The sequence below is a fragment of the Sitophilus oryzae genome, unplaced genomic scaffold, assembly GCF_002938485.1.
Source record: "Sitophilus oryzae breed Bouriz unplaced genomic scaffold, Soryzae_2.0 scaffold_1167_pilon_pilon, whole genome shotgun sequence".
NCBI classification, from domain to species: domain Eukaryota; kingdom Metazoa; phylum Arthropoda; class Insecta; order Coleoptera; family Curculionidae; genus Sitophilus; species Sitophilus oryzae.
In genome coordinates this window covers 1387293-1407000 of record NW_022145801.1, presented here as the reverse complement: position 1 = coordinate 1407000, position 19708 = coordinate 1387293, and the positions used below count along the sequence as shown (strand labels likewise).

The following is a 19708-nucleotide window of genomic DNA, read 5'->3' as shown; positions in this document are numbered from 1 at the left end:
TCATTAAAAGTATTTGGAAGAAAATTATAATAAATCGAAAGATTATTAAGACTTTAACACCATGTAGCTACGAAACAAAGCTGAATCGGACATATGTTAATATAAAAAATACATCTTATTTTTATGTGAGGAATCTCCCCACGAGAGATGGCACATGTTTTTTGAAACACCCTGTATTTATAAATTTATTTTACAAAGCACATAAAGTCGAGTCCTGCCCTGGCTAGGAATCAGGTCCCAGTGTCGCCAATATAATTTCCTAAAAGAAACTGTTGAGCATTTTTGACATTTGAAGGCTGTTTCTAACCAAACCACAGCCAACAAAACAAAAACACAGCTGATTCATGATTTGTTTAGAGTCGATAAAGAAAAATTATAACAAAGACACAAATTGAATTTGACGCCCCATTTTCACTAATCTGTACTGTAATTCTATAATTCTTTGTTGAATCTTAGTAATTTAAGTAACGATTAAATTATTATTAGTTATCTAAACAGGGAAAAAAGATCATGAGTCATAAAGAAATATTGTAAGAATAGAAGTGTTTATTAAATTATTACTTTTTCGTTATTGTGCATGCATTTAAATGAATGTTAGTTTGTAATCATGTATGATCCAAATAGAGATGAAGTAATAAATGAATACGATAGTGATACTGAGAGCATTTATGAAGATGAAGATGAAACTACTCGAATTATTCCCCCATCAGGTATACAATTCTTTTTACATTGAAGTTTACATCTACCAAAAAAAGACAAAAATAAGTATATGTGACACTTTTATTGTTAAATGTTTATAAGTAAGGGCTTAGAGTAAATAACCAGTAATTATTATTTTTATGTCATAGGAATTTATTGATAAAGTCTGATAAGATAATTGTAATAATTTATAGCTTAATGAGTTAACGAAAGAGGCCACCTCTTAATATGATAAATTTAGTACCAGTGTATCTGTGAATAAGTATTAAGTTTCAATATGGTAGTAATTGGTAGAAAAAATACGAAAAAGAAACATTCGTTGAATGGTTTTGAAAAGCTACCAACAATCAGTAAACATGTCTTTGAAAACCAAGACCAATATAATAAAAATGATGCTGGTAAAACAACACTACTTTTTAATGTTAATTGCTAGGACCATGATTTAGCTAAGTCTGATCAATATTTATGTATTTTTTGTAGAATTCTGTCTAATTTTGTAGAATTAAATAGGTATACTTCTATTTATATTTGTGGTACTTTTGGTCCATATATACTATAATGTAAATATTTTTTTAAAATGGTTAATATATAGGCTAATTTCTTATATGCTCTGGTTATTGACTTTAATTATAGTTGCTCTGTTAATGATCTGTATTAGATTAATTCTAAAAACAAAATATAATACCTATCATATATTATCTACATTAGACATTATCTATTCTATTTCGCACTATAACTAATGCTTAATAAAATAATATTGTATTTCCGTTTTAGTTGAGGACACAAAGAACTGTATCAAATCCAGGCATGTTCTGGGTATACTCGGATTTTTGGGATTTGCCAATGTTTACGCTATGCGGGTCAACCTCTCTGTAGCTATAGTAGCTATGGTTAATCAGACAGCTATACCTCAGCCACCAAATAGTAATGACACTTTTGATCATTGTCCAATGAATGGAAATATTACCAACAGTACAGTACCATCAGTAAGTATTAGGAACTTTTGAATGGTTTACAAACCTCAAACTGAAAGGTGTTTTGAAAATTTATATTTTTTCTAATGATAGACCTTTAATACAGGTGTCCCAATATTCCGTGGACATACAACTACAACATTGGACACAATTTACCTCTATACAAAAGTGCTTCGTTTATCCGCTAGAGGACACCAAACTTTAAGAAAATAAACACATTTTTTCAGATATTTTAAGAACCGTGTTTCTGATTTGAATGGGATTTTGGGTGTCTATGTTTTGCTAAATGCTTTAACGTTTGGCTTTTACAAAAACCAAGGAAAAGTACAGGAAGGGTAAAAACTACCCCCACCCCTACAAACATTTTAGTATAAATATTTTCCAACTCCATTTTTTGTAGTTTGTCTAATTCTGTACAAGTATTGTTCCTATTTATGTTGATTGTTTGACTATGTTTTTTTTTTAAATGTATGATGTGCCTTTTTTTATTAATTTAGCCGTTTTGTATATTTTATATATATTTTTGTGTTTCTTAATTTTTTTTATATATACTGAGTTGGATACGAGTAAAAAAAACTCCACCGACGACAGATTTTCTTTTCATAAAATTGTCCCTCTAGTATTTGTTACATTTTTTACTCTTGTAAAAAAACATCGCATACCTAGTTTAAAAAAGAAAAATTTTGGAGAGTTAATTTTTCTAAAACAGACTTACAAAATATACAGGAAGTTTCAATATTCCGTGGACATAGAACAACTACGTATATTTTGAATCAAACTAAGTTAATTGCATAAAATTTACCTTTATAGAAAAGTGCTTCGTTTGTCCGTTAGAGGGCATCAATGAAAAATAAAAAAGAACGTCAAAAACTATGCGCGGTGGCGTTTTTTACAAGAGACAAAAAATGTAGCAAATACTAGAAGGACCATTTTACGAAAAAAGAATCGGTCGTCGGTTGAGTTAGAAAATATTTATATTAAAATTTATGTAGGGGTGGGAGTAGTTTTCACCCTTCCCGCACTTTTTCTTGATTTTGTAAAATTCAAATGTTAAAACACTTAGCAACCAAAATCTCATTCAAATCGGAATAACGGTTCTTATAATATCTAAAAAAATGTGTTTATTTTTTTAAAGTTTAATGCAGTGGAGGCTCGTGAGTATACAGGCCCGGCAATGGATCTCTAGGCATAGGAATTACATACATTGGAATGAAACGCCTATAAAAAGTCTATGCTTAAACAGAGATGGACAACAACTTTCCCGTTTCCACTTCCACTACGACTGTCTACTTAGACAAACTCCAATAAGATAACAAATTTTGGAAATTCCGCCACCTCCCATCCACTCATGATACCCATCTCCCTAGCCATCAAATAATTTAAATTTATAAACACAAACAATCTGAATAATTCTCGCCCTAAATGTCTAAATAAAAACAAAAATACACGCTAATTAATTCACCCACGCTGTTCTCACCACAACAGGCCAGCCACCGGCACTTTAACTTCCTGAGCGATGCATACGAGATAGAGACTTTGTCGCATTTTTCAATAGTCAGATGATTTAAACTACCAATGAAAACACACCCAAGCGCCAAATACCCCGTCGTCTGTGTGCCTCTGTCGAGTCGCGTTCTTTTTGGCTGGGTCTACGCGGCTTATGTTGTGCCTGGACCTAGATGTATTTATAAAATATATATTTTTTAGTTTTATTATGTTGAATGTGTTGTACAATTGTAATAAGTTATATATACATATAACTCCCCAATACCATACTCAGTGTTCCGTATTTAACCCCGTGTGCTGTTTCCGTGTCGTAAGAAAAAGACAACATAATTCAGCTCCATATTAATGCTGCATAAGTCTATTTCACCCGGATATCGATTGAACTGCGATTGCGCCAAACTCCGATTGATTGTTGTTTAGTTCTGTTTGGATTACTTTTATTTGTGCGTGTAAAAGAGTGATTTTATTTAGTTTATTGTTTCCAACTATTTTTTGATATTTTTCCAACTCCATGATAATAATAATAAAAATATAAATAAAATTGAAGGTTAGGTGAAATGTCAGTCAACCACTTCCCTTTAAAAACACCGACCATTGAAAACTTCTTCAGGTAAGGCATGCGCAGTTAAATGAATATTCGGGTGAAATAGACTTATGCAGAATTCCATATTTCTCTTTCACTGTTTGGGCTTCATTTTTTAGATGTTAGGCTGAGTATATGTAGTATATGTATATGGATCTATGTCCACGAAACATGGGGACACCCTATATAGATTTGTTTTTAACAAATCTCTTTATTTTCTGCTAATAGCTTAAAGGATATTTGACCTAAATCATTCATTTGTATTTAAATTTGGTTTAAAAATGTCACATATATTGTATTTTTTCCAGACTGGGGAGTTTGACTGGGACGAAAAGACGCAAGGTATAGTTCTTGGAGCGTTTTTTTACGGTTATGTTCTGACGCAAGTACCTGGCGGCCGAATGGCAGAACTTTTTGGTGGTAAACTAGTCTATGGAATTGGAGTACTTATCACTGCGATTTTCACGTTGCTCAGTCCAATAGCTGCCCGAATTAACTTTCCTTTATTTATTATTGTTAGAGTGTTAGAAGGCATGGGAGAAGTAAGTTGTATTAATGTGTACAGTACTCTAATACCCCGCTTTACGCTGTAGATGTGTTCTTTAAGTAATCGCATATAACGGGGTTTGAATATATATGTATTAATCTTTACAGGTTACTAATTACTTTCCCAAACAAGTAACAGTTAAGACTATCCAATATATTTTATATCTCAGAATACATTTGTTATAAATGAATTATATTAATTATTAAAAATATTTATATTAAATTAAAATAAACTACTATGGTAATTCCAAAACAATTTCCGATGCACGTGATCAACTTTGAATGACACGCGATGGCGACAGCGCTGCCAAATTGTGATGGATCTATTAGATGAATCTTAATTTAAAAGTGACAAACAGTATATTTATTATATTATTTTTTAAATATTTTTCCGTTTTATTTAATAACTAATATTTTAGTAAGTAATTGATTTATTTGTTTTATATAGCTTATTTTACTTATTACATATATATTGGCAAAAACTAATCCATTATTCTAAGCGTTATTATGGGTTATTTATTTATTTATTGATGTACATCTTACAACGCCATAAGTGGTAATAACAAGTAAGGGGGTGCTATTAATGCACAAACTAATATTCACAGAATTTAATAAAAACTAACTTAGAAATAACTTTGAAAGTGGTGTAATGTGCTTATCAATCAAACTTACTTCTCTGACTGCAAGCAAGGGTAATAAAGGATCTTTATTGTCACGTAAAATAATTTATCAGGGAAGCTACAAGTTCTTTGCTTCGACTGTTAAAATGCTTCAACATATTTTTAACACACAATTTCAAGAACTGCAATACAAAAATTCGAAGATTTAATTCTTAAAAGAACTGTTTGTGCTTAAAAGTACGATTTTTAAAAAAGACTCTATGAAATAAGCAAAAAACGAGAATTAATCACAAAGATTCAACAACACGATATTATACAAAATAATAACTGAAATTAGGATAATTGTCAAATAATAAACGACAACCTTGTTGAAAACGGCGCAGTGTGCCCAACATAGCGATAATAAAATTCGGTTTAAACTAATTTTTGCAGCTTTAATCTAAATAAAATATCTGTTTCAATCATTTGCTCTATAAAGTAAAATGAAGAGCTGCTCGGTGTCTTAAATTATACAACAAATTTAAACATTTTCGCCAAAATTTCATTTAGTCAGGTTTATAGACTTTAGTGTCAATGTCGATATGATTGATGACGTGCATCGGAAAATCTTTTGCGATTACTATATGTTCATATCAAATAAACTTTTAGTCACATGATTAAGCTTGACTGGCACAGTGCTGCCCACTTTCAAACATTTTCTTTTAATCAGAATATTTTAGGACAGTAAAATAAATTAATTATAAATATATAAACAGTTATTATTTACATCAACAAAATTCACCTCCTTAACAGCACTTAAGGGACATAAAGGGTCATTACTACCGGTTTCCCGTTCAAAATATTTTAATAAAGTGGCGATTAGTACAAGATAGCTATTACGCCATCTTGTACACTTCGCACTAAAAGAGGTTCTAAAAGGAGCAATGCTAGTAAAAACTTCTAAGCTCAAATTATCACAACACAATTCATTTAAACCAATAACTCGTAATACAAAATTAAAGTGTAAAAACCGTAGTCAAAACGAATGACAATGCAGGAAATAAAAATATAAATGTGACAACTTGACATTTTTACAGTAGAGCTACCACCTGAATTCCCAGCGGGAAATTTAAATTCCTGTTAATCAGTCCGGCGCGGCGCCGAATATGTCCAAGGTTGGCAACAATGAATTTAAAAATCGCGCCCTCGATTACGTAACTAAAAGTTTAATTGGTAGTAATATATATTTTTAAAAGCAACGCAATTGTCGGTATCTATAGTAAAAAAATAAACCTGTGCTGCTTCTAAAGAATGTAATTTATTTCTTTCTTTGTTTTTGACAATGGTGGGTACAGTTTATTCTAACTTTTTAAAATTTTATTCTGAATTTTCTGTTTTTTTTCTAATTATTCTCTAGAAAAATGAGAATTTTGAGAACATTTAGGTATAAGCAACTCTGGTATAGTTACGATGCTTATTTTATTTTTTTAGGGTGTCACCTTTCCATCCATGCATGCCATGTTGGCAAAGTGGGTACCTCCTTTAGAGAGGAGCAAGTTTGGTGCTTATGTTTATGCTGGTAAGTATACAGGGTGGTTCGAACTGTATTCCGGAAACTTTGGCAGCATATTCATATAAGCGGCAGCATATAAAAATAAGTAGTTTGTATAAACTTATGTCCCAAAAAGGCTTTTTCGGAGGTTTCGAAGATAGAGGGTGTAAAATTTAATTTTTATTTTGATTTCTTCGAAACAATTTTTGAACTAACGTCAATATTTGGATGAAAATTATTGTCATCTGGGTTGGTTTTTTACTTTGAATAAGAAGACTAAGGAAGGAGCATAATGCTATCTATGTATTCATGCATGGTGGGCGGAAAAAGCACCATAAAAGCACTTTAGGGTGGGGATCCTTGACAGTTCTGTTTGACGATTCATTTGACACATTTGAATTTGATTTGAAATTTTGTGGATTTGTCAGTCTTTACGGAGCTTATTTTATGTTATTTATTATTTATTCTACTACTGATAGTTGTATAAAGGTAGTAAATCTAGATGGAAATTGTGGCAGAATTTAAATTAACAGTGACACTATCGCGATTTATCGAAAAAGACTCTAAAATAGTTGGTTGTGTAGCGTGCGGTAGATCTCGGCAAAAATTGAGTGAAATAATGGAACAACTTTTCGCTAGTAAGTGACTATATAATATACATACGTGTAGTAAACCGATCATTTTTGAAATTCACTTAAATTAACTAAATTATATATTTTTCTTGCATTTTAGCTTTTATTTATTACTTGTCAAAGATTAGATGTCAAAGAATTTATATACGTTAATTTGACTTACCTGCTTCAGTAGCGTATCGGATGTTTGTGTTAATAAATACCAAAGACATTATAAAGAGAGACCGAACATCTCATTTATAAATACTCGTTGGTAGTGTATCAAACATTCCAATGTGTCAAACAAGGACAGAAGAGACAGAGAAGTCTAAAATTTCCGACCCCGGCAACTAGGCGCATTTGGGATTGTTCTAATGGCCAGTGGCGTATCGTTTTTTGGAACGAATTTAATTAGTAAACTAAAAGTAAATTAATTAGTAAAATTTTTACTCCATATTAATATACTACATTAACACTTTTTCGTCAGATGGTTTTGTTATAAGGTCTAATATAATAATACAATTAATATCCCACATATACTTATGTTGAAACGTTAGTAGTTTTCGAAAATCACTCCAACGTCGATTTTCAATTTAAACTTTCAGTTACTTCTATATAAACTTTCAGTTACTTTTGAATATTTACAGGGTGACTCAGGCTTCCGAAACAGTTCTATATTAGGTTTGTGGTTGGTGACTTTTCTTTCAATTTTTTTTTTTCAGAATATGGAGGCATTTAGGCACATATTATACATTTTTGTAAACATAGGTGGCCGGAACATATTTTCAAACCAAAGTTGTAGATTTGCCATTAAATTTCCATTCCAGAAATACCTAGGGTTGCCACTTGTCCTTTTTGAAAAGGACAGTCCTTTTGGAATAACTTGTCCTTTTGACTTTTTGACTTAAAAGTCATTTTTATTTGCGTATTTTCCTGAGAGAAAATTACCTACAGCAAACAGAAATATTCTTTTCGCCCAAATTTAATTAGGAATGTTATAAAACTTAACTTATAAATAAATTTTTCTTGTTTAGAATAGGCAACATTATTTAGAACTTCCCGTTTAATCTCAAATGATAGTTTAGGTTTTAGTTTTACCTTTTTTTATCTTAAAAAGAACTTTTCAAAATTAGTACCCAATTAGTAACGATTTAGTTAGTTCGCAATCGATAGCTTCCTGTGAAGTACTGTGTAATAGTTGTTTAATCTTGTATTTTATTAATAACTTCCTATACTCAATATTTAATGAGAAAATTGTGTTTTTTTTTGAAAATATAAGACAAGATTTGACTTTCGGTCTTCTTCTTGTATTATGATGGCTCTGATACGAGGCAATTGCCTTTTAGTCTCGCAATAGAAGGCATTTATCATTAAAAGTATAAAATCTGTGTGCTACAGTATGGGATTTTTGTCGCATAATAATGAATACCTATTACGTTTATTTACAAATCCATTACTTTTAAGGGTAGCTTCATCAGATAATCAAATTTTAGTTAAATGTCCTAATCTTCATGAACTGTATTAAGCATATGTATTACGGTTTGAATCATCCTGTATGTTGACAAAAATATTTTGAAAATGTGCGTTACAATGGCCCCCATCTTATGTAAAAAAATTGAAATAAAAATCACAAACCAAAAACGTAATAGGTAAAAAGCTTTTTTGGAGGCCTGGGTCGCTCTCTATATAGGTATGTATAAAACTAGTAGGCTAAGAATTATTTACAGTTCGTCCCATTCTAAAAAAAGTTAAACACACCGTACAAATAACTCTAAGAAGATGTATTTGTACGGTGGTAAAAAATTGTCTAAACAAGGCCGAAGGGGCAGATATAATAAAGCAATAAAATGTAAAAAAGGTCGGGTAAACACCTTTGTTTATTTATTGAGCAAAATTCCTTTAGAATATCGTATATAATGACCAAAATAGAACGCAATTTAAAAAAAAAAATGTCACTTTCTGGCTTATAATAAAGTTTCAAATGTAACGTTTATATTCAAATTTGTTATGATCTACAACAATTAGGTAGTAATTGAGACGAATTATAATTCAATTACCGGCTACTACGTTCTTTTTTTAATAGATCAAAATTCAACAAATATAATTAGAAATTATTTTAATTGTGAGAGGCTCCCTTGTGGGACGCCTATGTACGATTACGGCGCAGCGGAAACAATACCTACTTGTGAAAAGACAAATTCGGGTAATTTGAGCTTATTTGTCCACACATTTGACACTGTCGTACCATATTGAAAATTCGCAGATTCAAAAGTACATTAAACAAAAACAAAAACTACTGAAAAACACTGAAAAGGTCACTTCGGACTTGATTCCGACTTCAAACACACCGTAAGCTAAACGTAGTACGTTGACCATGGGTAGTGGGCCGTCGCGAGGGGTGGTGGGACGGACGGCTCATTTCATTCTGGAAGACTAGCAGCGACGTTGCCAATAGTTCTGGACGTTTCAGCACATTAAACAGTAAACATGTCTTTTAATAGTAACGCATATATCCTCTGGTTAATAACATATTATTACGCATGCTTCTTTAAAAATAAACTATTAATTTAATTAAGAAATTGAGATTTATTGATATCCGGTGAAGGTTTTAAAGTCACCTTTTCTGCAAATCAAACTAAGTAGATAGGTGCAAATTTGATATGTAGCAATGTCGCCTTCTCTATCTCAGTTGATTTTTACAGTACGTAGTCAACCTCCGAATGTTTGGTCGGGTTAAAATGCATAATGTGATATCTGTTCTTCCTAAATCTATGATAAATACTTATTATAACTTATCTATTTTTATTAGAATTATATATTTTTATAACAATTTTAGTAACTACCAACATTTATTCACACCGTAAAATAAAACAACAAATTATTGAGTCTACCCCACGTCTACCCTACATCATAGTTTTAGATTTTTTAAACAAAATTAGAACGACCCTGATAAACCGGAATTTAAGTCGGCCATATTTGAGGCCCATCGCGGTGTACCTAAGATTTTTGATATGCTCCTTCCTTAGTCTTCTTATTCAAAGGTTTTTTAACATGAGAAATTTGATTTCGATGTAAATATGACTCGTACTACGCCACCTACATGTTTTTTTACTGTTTTGATGAGTAATAACTTTTCGTCCGTCCCTGTAGTACACTGCTGAGTGAAAAAATATACATTTACGGCTTATTTTACGCAAAAAAGGTCTCTTGCTAAAAATCACTGCGAGCAACCGGTCTCAAGATATTTGGATTCTTAAAATCAATACATGCCCTCAATGACACAAATTAAACATGTTCACTAGATATATATTTGTGTAAATTAATAATTCTCTCAACGTTCTGATACCAAAAGTTTAACAGAATATGTTTTAAAACCTGACTGTCAATTTTGTAGAAATTTCGTAATTTTTGAAATTTTTCTCTAAAAAAATTGCTTGTTTTACCCTAAGTAAAATTTTTTAAAAATCGTGAATTTTTTAGAAAACTTACAATTAGGTTTTAAAGCTTCAGTTAAACCTATGGTACTAAAATGTCTTGAAAATTATTAGTTCAGTCAAATATCTTTATAGTGAAAATCTTTAATTTTTTCAGTGATGATTAAGATTCCAAATATCTGGAGAACGGGATGTATATCTGTAAGAGACATTTTCTTCAAAGAACTGTATGTTTTTTCACTTAGTCGTGTAATACAGGAGCGGAGTTATTACTCTTTAAAACAGTTAAAAATATATGTATAGGTGGCGCCCCCTAAAAGTAGGAGTCATGTTGACATCGAATTAAAATTTCTCATGTTTAAAAATCCCCAGATACTAATTTTCATCCAAATAACGAATTTAGTTAAGAAATTATTAGGAAAAAAATCGAAATAAAATGAAATTTCTACACCCTGTATTTCCGAAACGAAGTATTTAGGACATAAGTTTTTTTTGAACTTTTTTGCTTATTTTTATGTGCAGAATATGCTGCCGAAGTTTCCGGGATACAGTTCGGACCACCCTATATATTTCTATCTCAAAGAAATAAGTAAGTCTAAAGGTGGTCTAAAATATTTGTTAATAAAAGTCATGTTTTTGTTTGCATCTTGTAATGTTACCAGTTTTCACTAGAATATCAGTTGAAGACAAATTTTTGATATACATAAATAGCAGAAATTTAAAGAGATTTTTTTTCCTATGTTTACTTACAGTTCTCTGAGATTTTGTTATTAGTATATTTGTTTATATTAGACCTAAAATAGCCGAATAGAAGAAAAAATTATAAAGTTTTGATATGTTGAGATTAGACGCACCAAAAGGAGACTTTTTAAAATCAAAAGAGTTCTTAACTTTAAAGTGTGAGCTTCACTTGTAGACAGCTTTTGTAGCGTGAAGAAATAAAATTGATTTTTTTAAATTACGTATAATACTGGATGATTCCAAGTCTCGAACTATACATTCGTTGTTTCACATTACCTATGGCTTCTTTCAGAAAAAGAATGTCTTTTTCATCGGCGGAAAGTACTGCTAATGAAACAACAAGATCGACATTTTGTCCAACGACTAGAACTTGTTCATTTTTCTCAGATATTTTGATGGCAGTACAAATAATTTGAACATCAGCAAACAAGATTGTGTAAAAAGATGAAGTTGCATTAAAGCCGGCATGAAATTGTACAACTATGTGCGGAACCTGTCTTGGGCAAAGTTGTTCGAATACTGAGTACATTCTAGAAACTATAGACGATGACAATATGTAGATGAACGTATGACTGTTAGTTTAGTGGAATAGGCAATGTTTTTGTTTATATTATACAGTATTATTATATCTGTTGCGTGTATATTTAGCACGTTAAAATACCTTGGGAGTCAGGCGTTAGAATATCTTGGGAGATAATTTGAAAGGCGACCTGTATTTTTTTTGTACTCCATTTTTCAAACGGTTATTGCTCGAAATGCATTGGATAAATATAAATAATGAATAGAACCTTTTTTGTAGCAAATTTTATAAGGAATATTTTTGACAAGAATAAAATTTTCTGAGCGACTAATGGTTTTCGACAAAAACGAGAAAAACCACCGCAGTGCGTATTGGGGGTGGTTTTTGGGGGTGACGCTCACACTTTACAGTTAGGAACTCTTTTGATTTTAAAAAGTGTCCTTTTAGTACGTATAACCTCAACATATCAAAACTTTATAATTTTTTTTTTCTAAATATTATTCTAATATCAACATACGATATTCATAGTTAACTTAGTTATTGACATGGAAATTTAAATTATAATTTTATCTTTTTATTATAGGTGCTAATTTCGGTACTATTATATCTCTTCCGCTTTCTGGTTGGCTGTGTTCTTTGGAATACGATGGCGGTTGGCCTCTAGCTTTTTACATATTCGGTATTCTTGGTATAATTTGGTTTGGATTTTGGTTATATTTCGTGTATGACTCTCCTACAGCGCATCCGAGGATAGATAGACAAGAGCAAACATTTATTTTAGCAAGTATAGGACCACAGGTAAGCTTCTTTGGCATCAATAATAAATAAAAAAAAGGAATACGGTTTGACTAAATCGCATTTTATTTTTGGTTAGGATGAGGACAAGCTCCAAATACCATGGTCAAAAATGTTGACGTGTTTACCTTTATGGGCTATTTTGGTGACTCAGTGTGGAAATTCATGGGCATTTTACACCCAATTGACTGAACTACCAACGTACATGGACAAAATTCTTCATTTTGATATTCAATCAGTAAGTCCATGTATCACTTCTATCATGTGAAAAACTTTTTCCTCTAAAGTCCTCTAAACCTCATAATTTATGTTATTTTAAATGGCGTACTGTTTGCTGATATCATATTGTAATTATATTAGTACCAAGTCTAGGTTCTAGAGAATATTATACTGTATGATCGAAAAAAAAGGCGTCAGCGATGGCTATGAAATGAAGATCGCTGTCATCGACCGTCATTTCCCAGCCAACTGGGCGCTGTTTTTTTTTATCTAAAAAATAAAAAAGTTATAGGGGTGTGATAATTGTTATTTGATTTATTTAAACATTTATAACTTTGTTCCATAATATATATTTTTCTGATCAGTTTTATATAGTTTTATACTGATTTTTTTCCTAGAATGCGATTCTTTCTGCTGTACCGTACTTAACTAGCTGGTGGGCTGGTATTTTGATAAGTATGCTGGCTGATTGGATGTTGCTTAAAGGATTTATTTCACTGTCAATGTCCTATAAGTTATGGAATTCAGTTGGTAAGTTTAAAGTCAATTGTAACATTTACTCTAGTAATAGTATACAAAGTACGACAAAAGGTCTATTCCCAGAAGAATCCCTGACTAGTCAACGCGTTTCTTATTGGTTGAAATGCGTAGAAACCTGACTAACAATCAGGTTTCTACGCATTTTAACCAATGAGAAACGTGCTAACTAGTCAGGGTTTTTCTGGGAACAGACACAAAGTTGTCGAAGTATTCAAGAAGATTTCGACAGACGACACCCAAAAAATGACAGAAAATACCATTTACCTGGGAATTAAAATAACAAACGTTACTGTCACTGTTATGTATCTTCTCGTTGGACAGAATATGGGGTTATTCCCTAGATCATATACAGGGTGGTCCGAACTGTATTCCGGAAACTTCGGAAGCATATTTTGCAGATAAAAATAAGTAAAAAAGTTGGTATAAATGTATGTTCTAAAATGCTTAGTTTGGGAGATACAGGGTGTAGAAGTTTCATTTTTATTTCGATTTTTTCCAGATAATTTATGAAGTAACGTCAATATTTGGATGAAAATTGGTGTCTGGGAGTTTTTTGACGTGAGGAATTTGATTTTGATGTCACTGTAACTCCTACTTGTAGAGGGCGCCACCTACATATTTTTTAACTGGTTTGAAGAGTAATAATTTTTCGTCCGTACCTGTATAAAGTACTGGGTAAAAAAATATACATTTGTGATGTTTTTTACGTAAAAAAGGTCTCTTGGTAAAAATCGTTATGAGAAATGGTTCTCGAGATATTTGGAATCGAAATTATCAATACCTATCATTATTGACCTAAATTTAACATGTTGACTAAAGAGTTATTAGACTGAAATCATAAATATGAATTGTTTTTGTGCCAAAAGTTCAACAGAAACTGTTTTATCATTATTTTTTCGCAGAAAAATTTATGATTAATTTAGAAAAATAAAAATCTCCCAAGTGTATTATTTCAGTCAAATACTATATCTACTCAACGTGTTTATTTTTTGTCAATAATGATATGTATTGACTATTTATATTCTAAATATCTTGAGAACGGTTCTCGTAGTGATTTTTACCAAGAGACATTTTTTATGTATAATATCACGAAAATGTACATTTTTCCACTCAGTCGTGTTATACAGGTACGAGAGAGAAAAGTTATTATTCTTCAAAACAGTTAAAACACAAGTAGGTGGCGCCCCCTACATGTAGGAGTTGTATTGACATCAAAATCAAATTTCACATGTCAAAAAACTCCTAGACACCAATTTTCATCCAAATAAATATTGACGTTACTTCTGAAATTATTTGGAAAAAATGAAAATAAAAATGGAACTTCTACACCCTGTATCTCCGAAACGAAGCATTTTTGGACATATGTTTATACTAACTTTTTTACTTATTTTTATCTGCAGAATATGCTGTCGAATTTTCCGGAATACAGTTCGGACCACCCTGTATACTTACGTGGATAAGTAAATCACTATGGAAGCTGTCGCAAACATATCAACGACTTTCATTTATATCTTTTTTTGTTGCACACGCGGTGCTTCTACTCTATCTATCCTTGTCAAGGACCTATGGTCCACGCGCTATATTTGATCATTAATTTTAAAAATGTAATTTGTAAAATGCATATATTTGAACAATAAATTGAATGTTTACTGTCACAAAAATTAAATTATTATAAAAAATACATTTAGCCACTCCGTACGAATATCAATATTCTTATGAAATCTAACTAGAAAGTATGCATGTGGTTTAATATAAATAAAAGAACAACTGAATGCTTTACTTGCCTATGAAAAGATAATTCGGGGATCTTTATATTAGAACTTCCGCACACCAAACACTTTCTAGTCATTTTTACGAGTATTTAGAAAGTCCAACGAAAAAATATAGAAATATACTTAAAATTAACTTCTCATTGAACACATTTGCATTCTTGGCTATATAAAAGCTTAAAAAAAGAGTAATGGCTCGATAAAAGAGTAATTAACACAATTAATTCCCTTTAGCTTCTATCATACCATCACTGGGTTTTCTGGGCGTGGCCTACGTCGGCTGTGACAAAGTGGCCGCTCAGTTGTTGCTGGCGATTCCTGGTGCGTTCGGTGGTGCCACCTACGCGGGAAATCAAATGAATCACATAGCCCTAAGTCCAAAGTTTGCCGGCACTATGTACGGCATCACCAATGCCGCTTCGAATATGTGCGGCTTCATAGCGCCCTATGTCGTTGGAATGTTAATAGAAGGAAGGGTAAGTTCAAAAAGAAAAAAATACAGTTATGGTCTTCATTATAGGTACTGGGTACAGAAGGCACTTAATTATGTCTTTGCAGTGATCGTAACAATGACGACTCACTATTTGTATTTATTTATTTTTTGTATTTTACTAAGAGTGGGTCCTGTTTGTTCCTTCACTGCGGCCGCAAGGGTCTTGTGGCACAGTTTTCCTAACTTTAAAATTCACCTTCAAGCTCTGACCTTTGAATATAGGTGGTTATATTCTAGCGTAATATGTCACTCAGTGCTGATAAGTTTAGCATAATTTTGTCATACAACTTAAACCTGGTCCTGCTCCCAGCGGGATTGTATTTGTATTGTATTTGACTAAAAGTGGGTTCCAGGTGGGACCCTCCACTGCGGCCGCGAGGGCCTATTGTGGCTCAGTTTCTACAAGCTCTTTAATAGAAAAAGAGCATCAAAGTTCACCCTCAAGACCCAGCCATAGGCCGTTATGTCCGAGGGCGATATGTCTTCTAGGTCTGATAGGTCTAGCGTGGGATTGCCAAACACCTCAAACCTGGTCCTGCCCTCAGCGGGGCAGGTACACATAACGTGCTTCATTGTTTCATCATCTTCCATACAGAGTCGGCATTCGGCTTCTTCCACCAGTCCCATTCTCTGTAGGTGTGATCTCAGCCGGCGCGGCGGTGGCCCGTGCATACTGCAGTAAGTGTACGCGCTCCGTTCCTACCAGCCTTTAGAAGTTCGTCTGTTCTACGTTTGGATATGCTAGGATTGTCTTGGCATGTTCCGTGACTGTCATACCAATCCCGAAACGTCGCACGCCTAACCCATTCACAGAGCCTGTCTCTTGCGAGATTTTTTGGTACGCTAAGTGTCGGTTCTGGGCCCACGAATGGCGAGCCTGCACCAGTTTTGGCGAGGGAATCAGCACGTTCATTTCCCTCTAGGCAGACATCTCCCGGTATCCATATTAGCGACACTTTGTTCCTATCTCCTAATATATTGAGTAGTTTCTTACAGTGAAGAATCGTCATAGACGTGCTTTTCGTTGCCTCACGTACTTTCAACGCGGCTTGACTATCCAAAAATATGCTTATTGTTTTCCCGGTGTATTTCTGTTCTACCAGCAGTTGCACACAGGTTTCAATAGTATATAGCTCAGCTTGGAAAATTGTGGTGTGTTTTTCAAGACTGTGGTAGATCTCAGTCTTTGGACTGCTGCAGTAAATTCCTGCACTAGATCCTTTATCGTTTTTGGATCCGTCCGTGTACCAACACATTAGTCCCTATTCGGAAACAGGACGTTGTAGGTACGCGTCAAGAGTTGGATTGGTGGTGTGAGATCCGAGACCATTCCCAGAATCTCAGCCGATTGTAGTTCGTCTATTAGTCGGTTTTGTATGAACATGATTGTTCCTTGGCTCTCTCGTGCCATATTTAGAAACCTATATGTAGCCCATCTCGCCTCTCTCTCCAAAAGAATTTGAAGAGAGAGAGTCGGGTAGGGTTTCCAAAGCTTTTGACGGCGTAGAATGAAAGGCACCAGTCACCGCTAGGCATGCTTGTCGTTGTAATTTTGACAGTTTATTCTTTGCCGTTGTTTGGTTGGCTTTCTGCCACCAGGCAACTGCGCCATACGTGATAATAGATCTGATGGCTGTCACGTATAGCCAGTACATATTTTTGGGGTTTAATCCCCAGTTTCTACCACAAATTCGGCGGCATACCCATAGAGCATAGCAAACCTTTTTTGATATTTTTTCCAGTGGGATACCTAATGTTCTTCATAGTCACTTTCCATACAGAATCCGCATTGGGCATCTTCAAGCAGTCCCTCTTCTGCAGATGTGATCTCAGCCCGTGTATACTGCAATACACATTCGCGCACCAATTCTGTCGGCTCTTACGAGTTCTCCGGTTCTGCGTTTGGATGGCCGTACCAAGATTCTCTTGGAACTTTAACTGCCTCTTCTGGTTCCACGAAAGATGTACCTGCACCAGTTTTGGCGAGCGAGTCGGCCCGTTCGTTTTCCTCGGCTATATCCATATTGATATAAACCCAGTTCAGTTTTAATTTTGATTCTTGACAATAAAGACAACCAAATTTATATGGAATAATTTATTTTTCATAATTTTTGAGACATATGAACATTTTGTGTTTATGAATAAAACTCAGTCGTCACCAAAGACCTTTAATGAAAAATAATCCATATAACAATAAAAAAAATTAATCAGTGTCCAAAATAAACGCAGTGGTATTTTTTTGGTTTCTTTTGAGAATGAGATTTAAATTTTTAATGGCCGAAAAGCAAAAACAAAAAGATAATTGATAATTTTAATAATCCGTGTTGCCACCTCTAGCCCTTATGCAACCTTCTATCCTCACTGACATGCTTCTTATTAAATTATCAACGTCGTCTTGAGGTATGTTTTCCCATTCTGCTATTGCTGCATCATTAAGCTGCGCGAAATTCCCTGGATTGTTTCCACGAGCTCTAAGCCTTCTTTTGAGCTGGTCCCACAAGTGTTCGAAAAGGTTTAGATCTGGTGAACATGCAAGCCAGTCCAAAACTATGACACCTTTCGTTTCAAGACATTCTCTATCTACTCTACTGATATGGGGAGGTGCATTATCGTCCAAGAAGTTAAAATTATCCCCAATTGTAGTTCTCTAACGTCTAATGATTGGTTCTAGCACTAAATCAACATACCTCCGACCCGTTAAAGTTTTTTTGAAGTGGTAACAATGGAGTTTTTGCTCCCAGAACCATTACAGTCCCTCCTTCATATCTTGGTACAGATTTGGCAGCCAGGAGTCTCGCTCGTTTTCCTAGAGCTCTGAGAACCTGAATTCGATGGTCATCTAATATTAGGCCAATTCTGGTCGATTCTTTTCATTCTTCTCTTCAGTCCGGTCAATTTTATTTTGCCGAGATAATTGTGGGATCCGTAACTCTCTCCTATTGTATAATCCTCTAGTACAAATCCTTTTTCTTACGGTTTCAACTGTAACGTTCACACCTGTAGCTGCCGGAAGTTGTTTTTGTAGCTCTGGATGAGAAACATTGCGATTTCTTCTAGCAATTTGGCACACAAAGCGGTCTTGTTATTTAGTTGTGACTCTTTGACGACTTTGTCTGGGGCTGTTCTTGAGAGTTCCTAGTTCCTTGTAGTGCGAAGTCCCTTGCATGTTTTTGATATAACACCCTGGGTAATGCCTACTATCTTTGCTACGTCTCTTTGGGACATTCCTTGTTCAATGAGAGCAATAATTCATCCCCTCTGTACATCTTTTAATCCAACATAAGGCATTTTTTTTTTTTTTTGATCGAATGAAAGTTACCGGACAATCGTGATTTTACTACTGAACACAAAATTCACAAGGAAATAAATCGCAACAGTCATTTATTCTTTATTGTCATATTTATTTACAACAAAAATCATTACCTTAAAGTTGTATACCAATTTTTTTCCTTGCAAAAAGTTTAGTTATAAATAAACCAGTGATTCCATATATGTTTGGTTCTGTATATATTTAAGGTATTCTGTGATGTTATCTTAGTAACAATCTATTATATTTTAGGAGACATTAGGACAATGGAGGATGGTGTTTTACCTGGCTGCAGGTATTAACATCGGAACCAACTTATTCTATGTTGCTTTCGCGAGCGCCAAAGAAGTTGCTTGGTCCAAATCACAAAGGCCCAGCTCAGTTAACTGACAAGCGCTATACCTAGCTATGCTGGTAGAAGCATAGCGTCATCCATGTGATTGTTGAGTGCAAAGAATATAAGATATTACAGATACTAATGTAAGGGATCTTGACGTTTTACATTCCTTCATAAAAAATATTTGTTAATATATGTTTTATATTCTTTTCTGTTTATTTTCCCGGTATCTGTTAGCAAATCTCCTTTAACTAGTTGCATTAGCTTTATGGCTAGCCAATTAGACTATTGTTATGACGTGAAATGTTTTTGACCTTTAGGTATACAGGGTTATAAAAAAGTTTGATTGCATAACTCGTGTAGATAATTTAGTGAAATTATAAAGGTACTGAAATGTAAGTATTGTACGTTAGATTTCTACTAATAGGCCTTAAAATCGTATTTTTATTTCAAGTTCTAAATTATTAACTGTCATAAATCTAA

The 19708-nt window shown here is 33.4% G+C and overlaps 1 protein-coding gene across 2 annotated transcripts; it reads left to right on the top strand.

The window, feature by feature from the left end:
- The first annotated feature begins 310 nt into the window (after positions 1-310).
- On the top strand, positions 311-19431 carry LOC115888406 (putative inorganic phosphate cotransporter). 2 transcript variants are annotated; one of them, XM_030908150.1, is made up of 9 exons: positions 311-710; positions 1474-1685; positions 4071-4304; positions 6399-6486; positions 12349-12563; positions 12640-12798; positions 13178-13310; positions 15323-15564; positions 19141-19431. In XM_030908150.1, the coding sequence occupies exons 1-9, from the start codon at positions 608-610 to the stop codon at positions 19276-19278; spliced, it is 1524 nt and encodes a 507-aa protein (XP_030764010.1). In that variant the 5' UTR covers positions 311-607; the 3' UTR covers positions 19279-19431. The 2 variants fall into 2 exon arrangements, with proteins under 2 accessions (XP_030764010.1, XP_030764001.1); XM_030908141.1 differs by lacking the exon at positions 311-710 and adding an exon at positions 912-1097.
- The last annotated feature ends 277 nt before the right edge of the window (positions 19432-19708 follow it).

Bases quoted from the DNA above. Each gene is read 5' to 3' on its own strand.
- LOC115888406 (XM_030908141.1), top strand. From the start codon at position 977: ATGGTAGTAATTGGTAGAAAAAATACGAAAAAGAAACATTCGTTGAAT. The intron at 1,686-4,070 runs GTAAGTATTAGG...TATTTTTTCCAG, and splicing joins CCAACAGTACAGTACCATCA to ACTGGGGAGTTTGACTGGGA. The intron at 4,305-6,398 runs GTAAGTTGTATT...TTATTTTTTTAG, and splicing joins TGTTAGAAGGCATGGGAGAA to GGTGTCACCTTTCCATCCAT.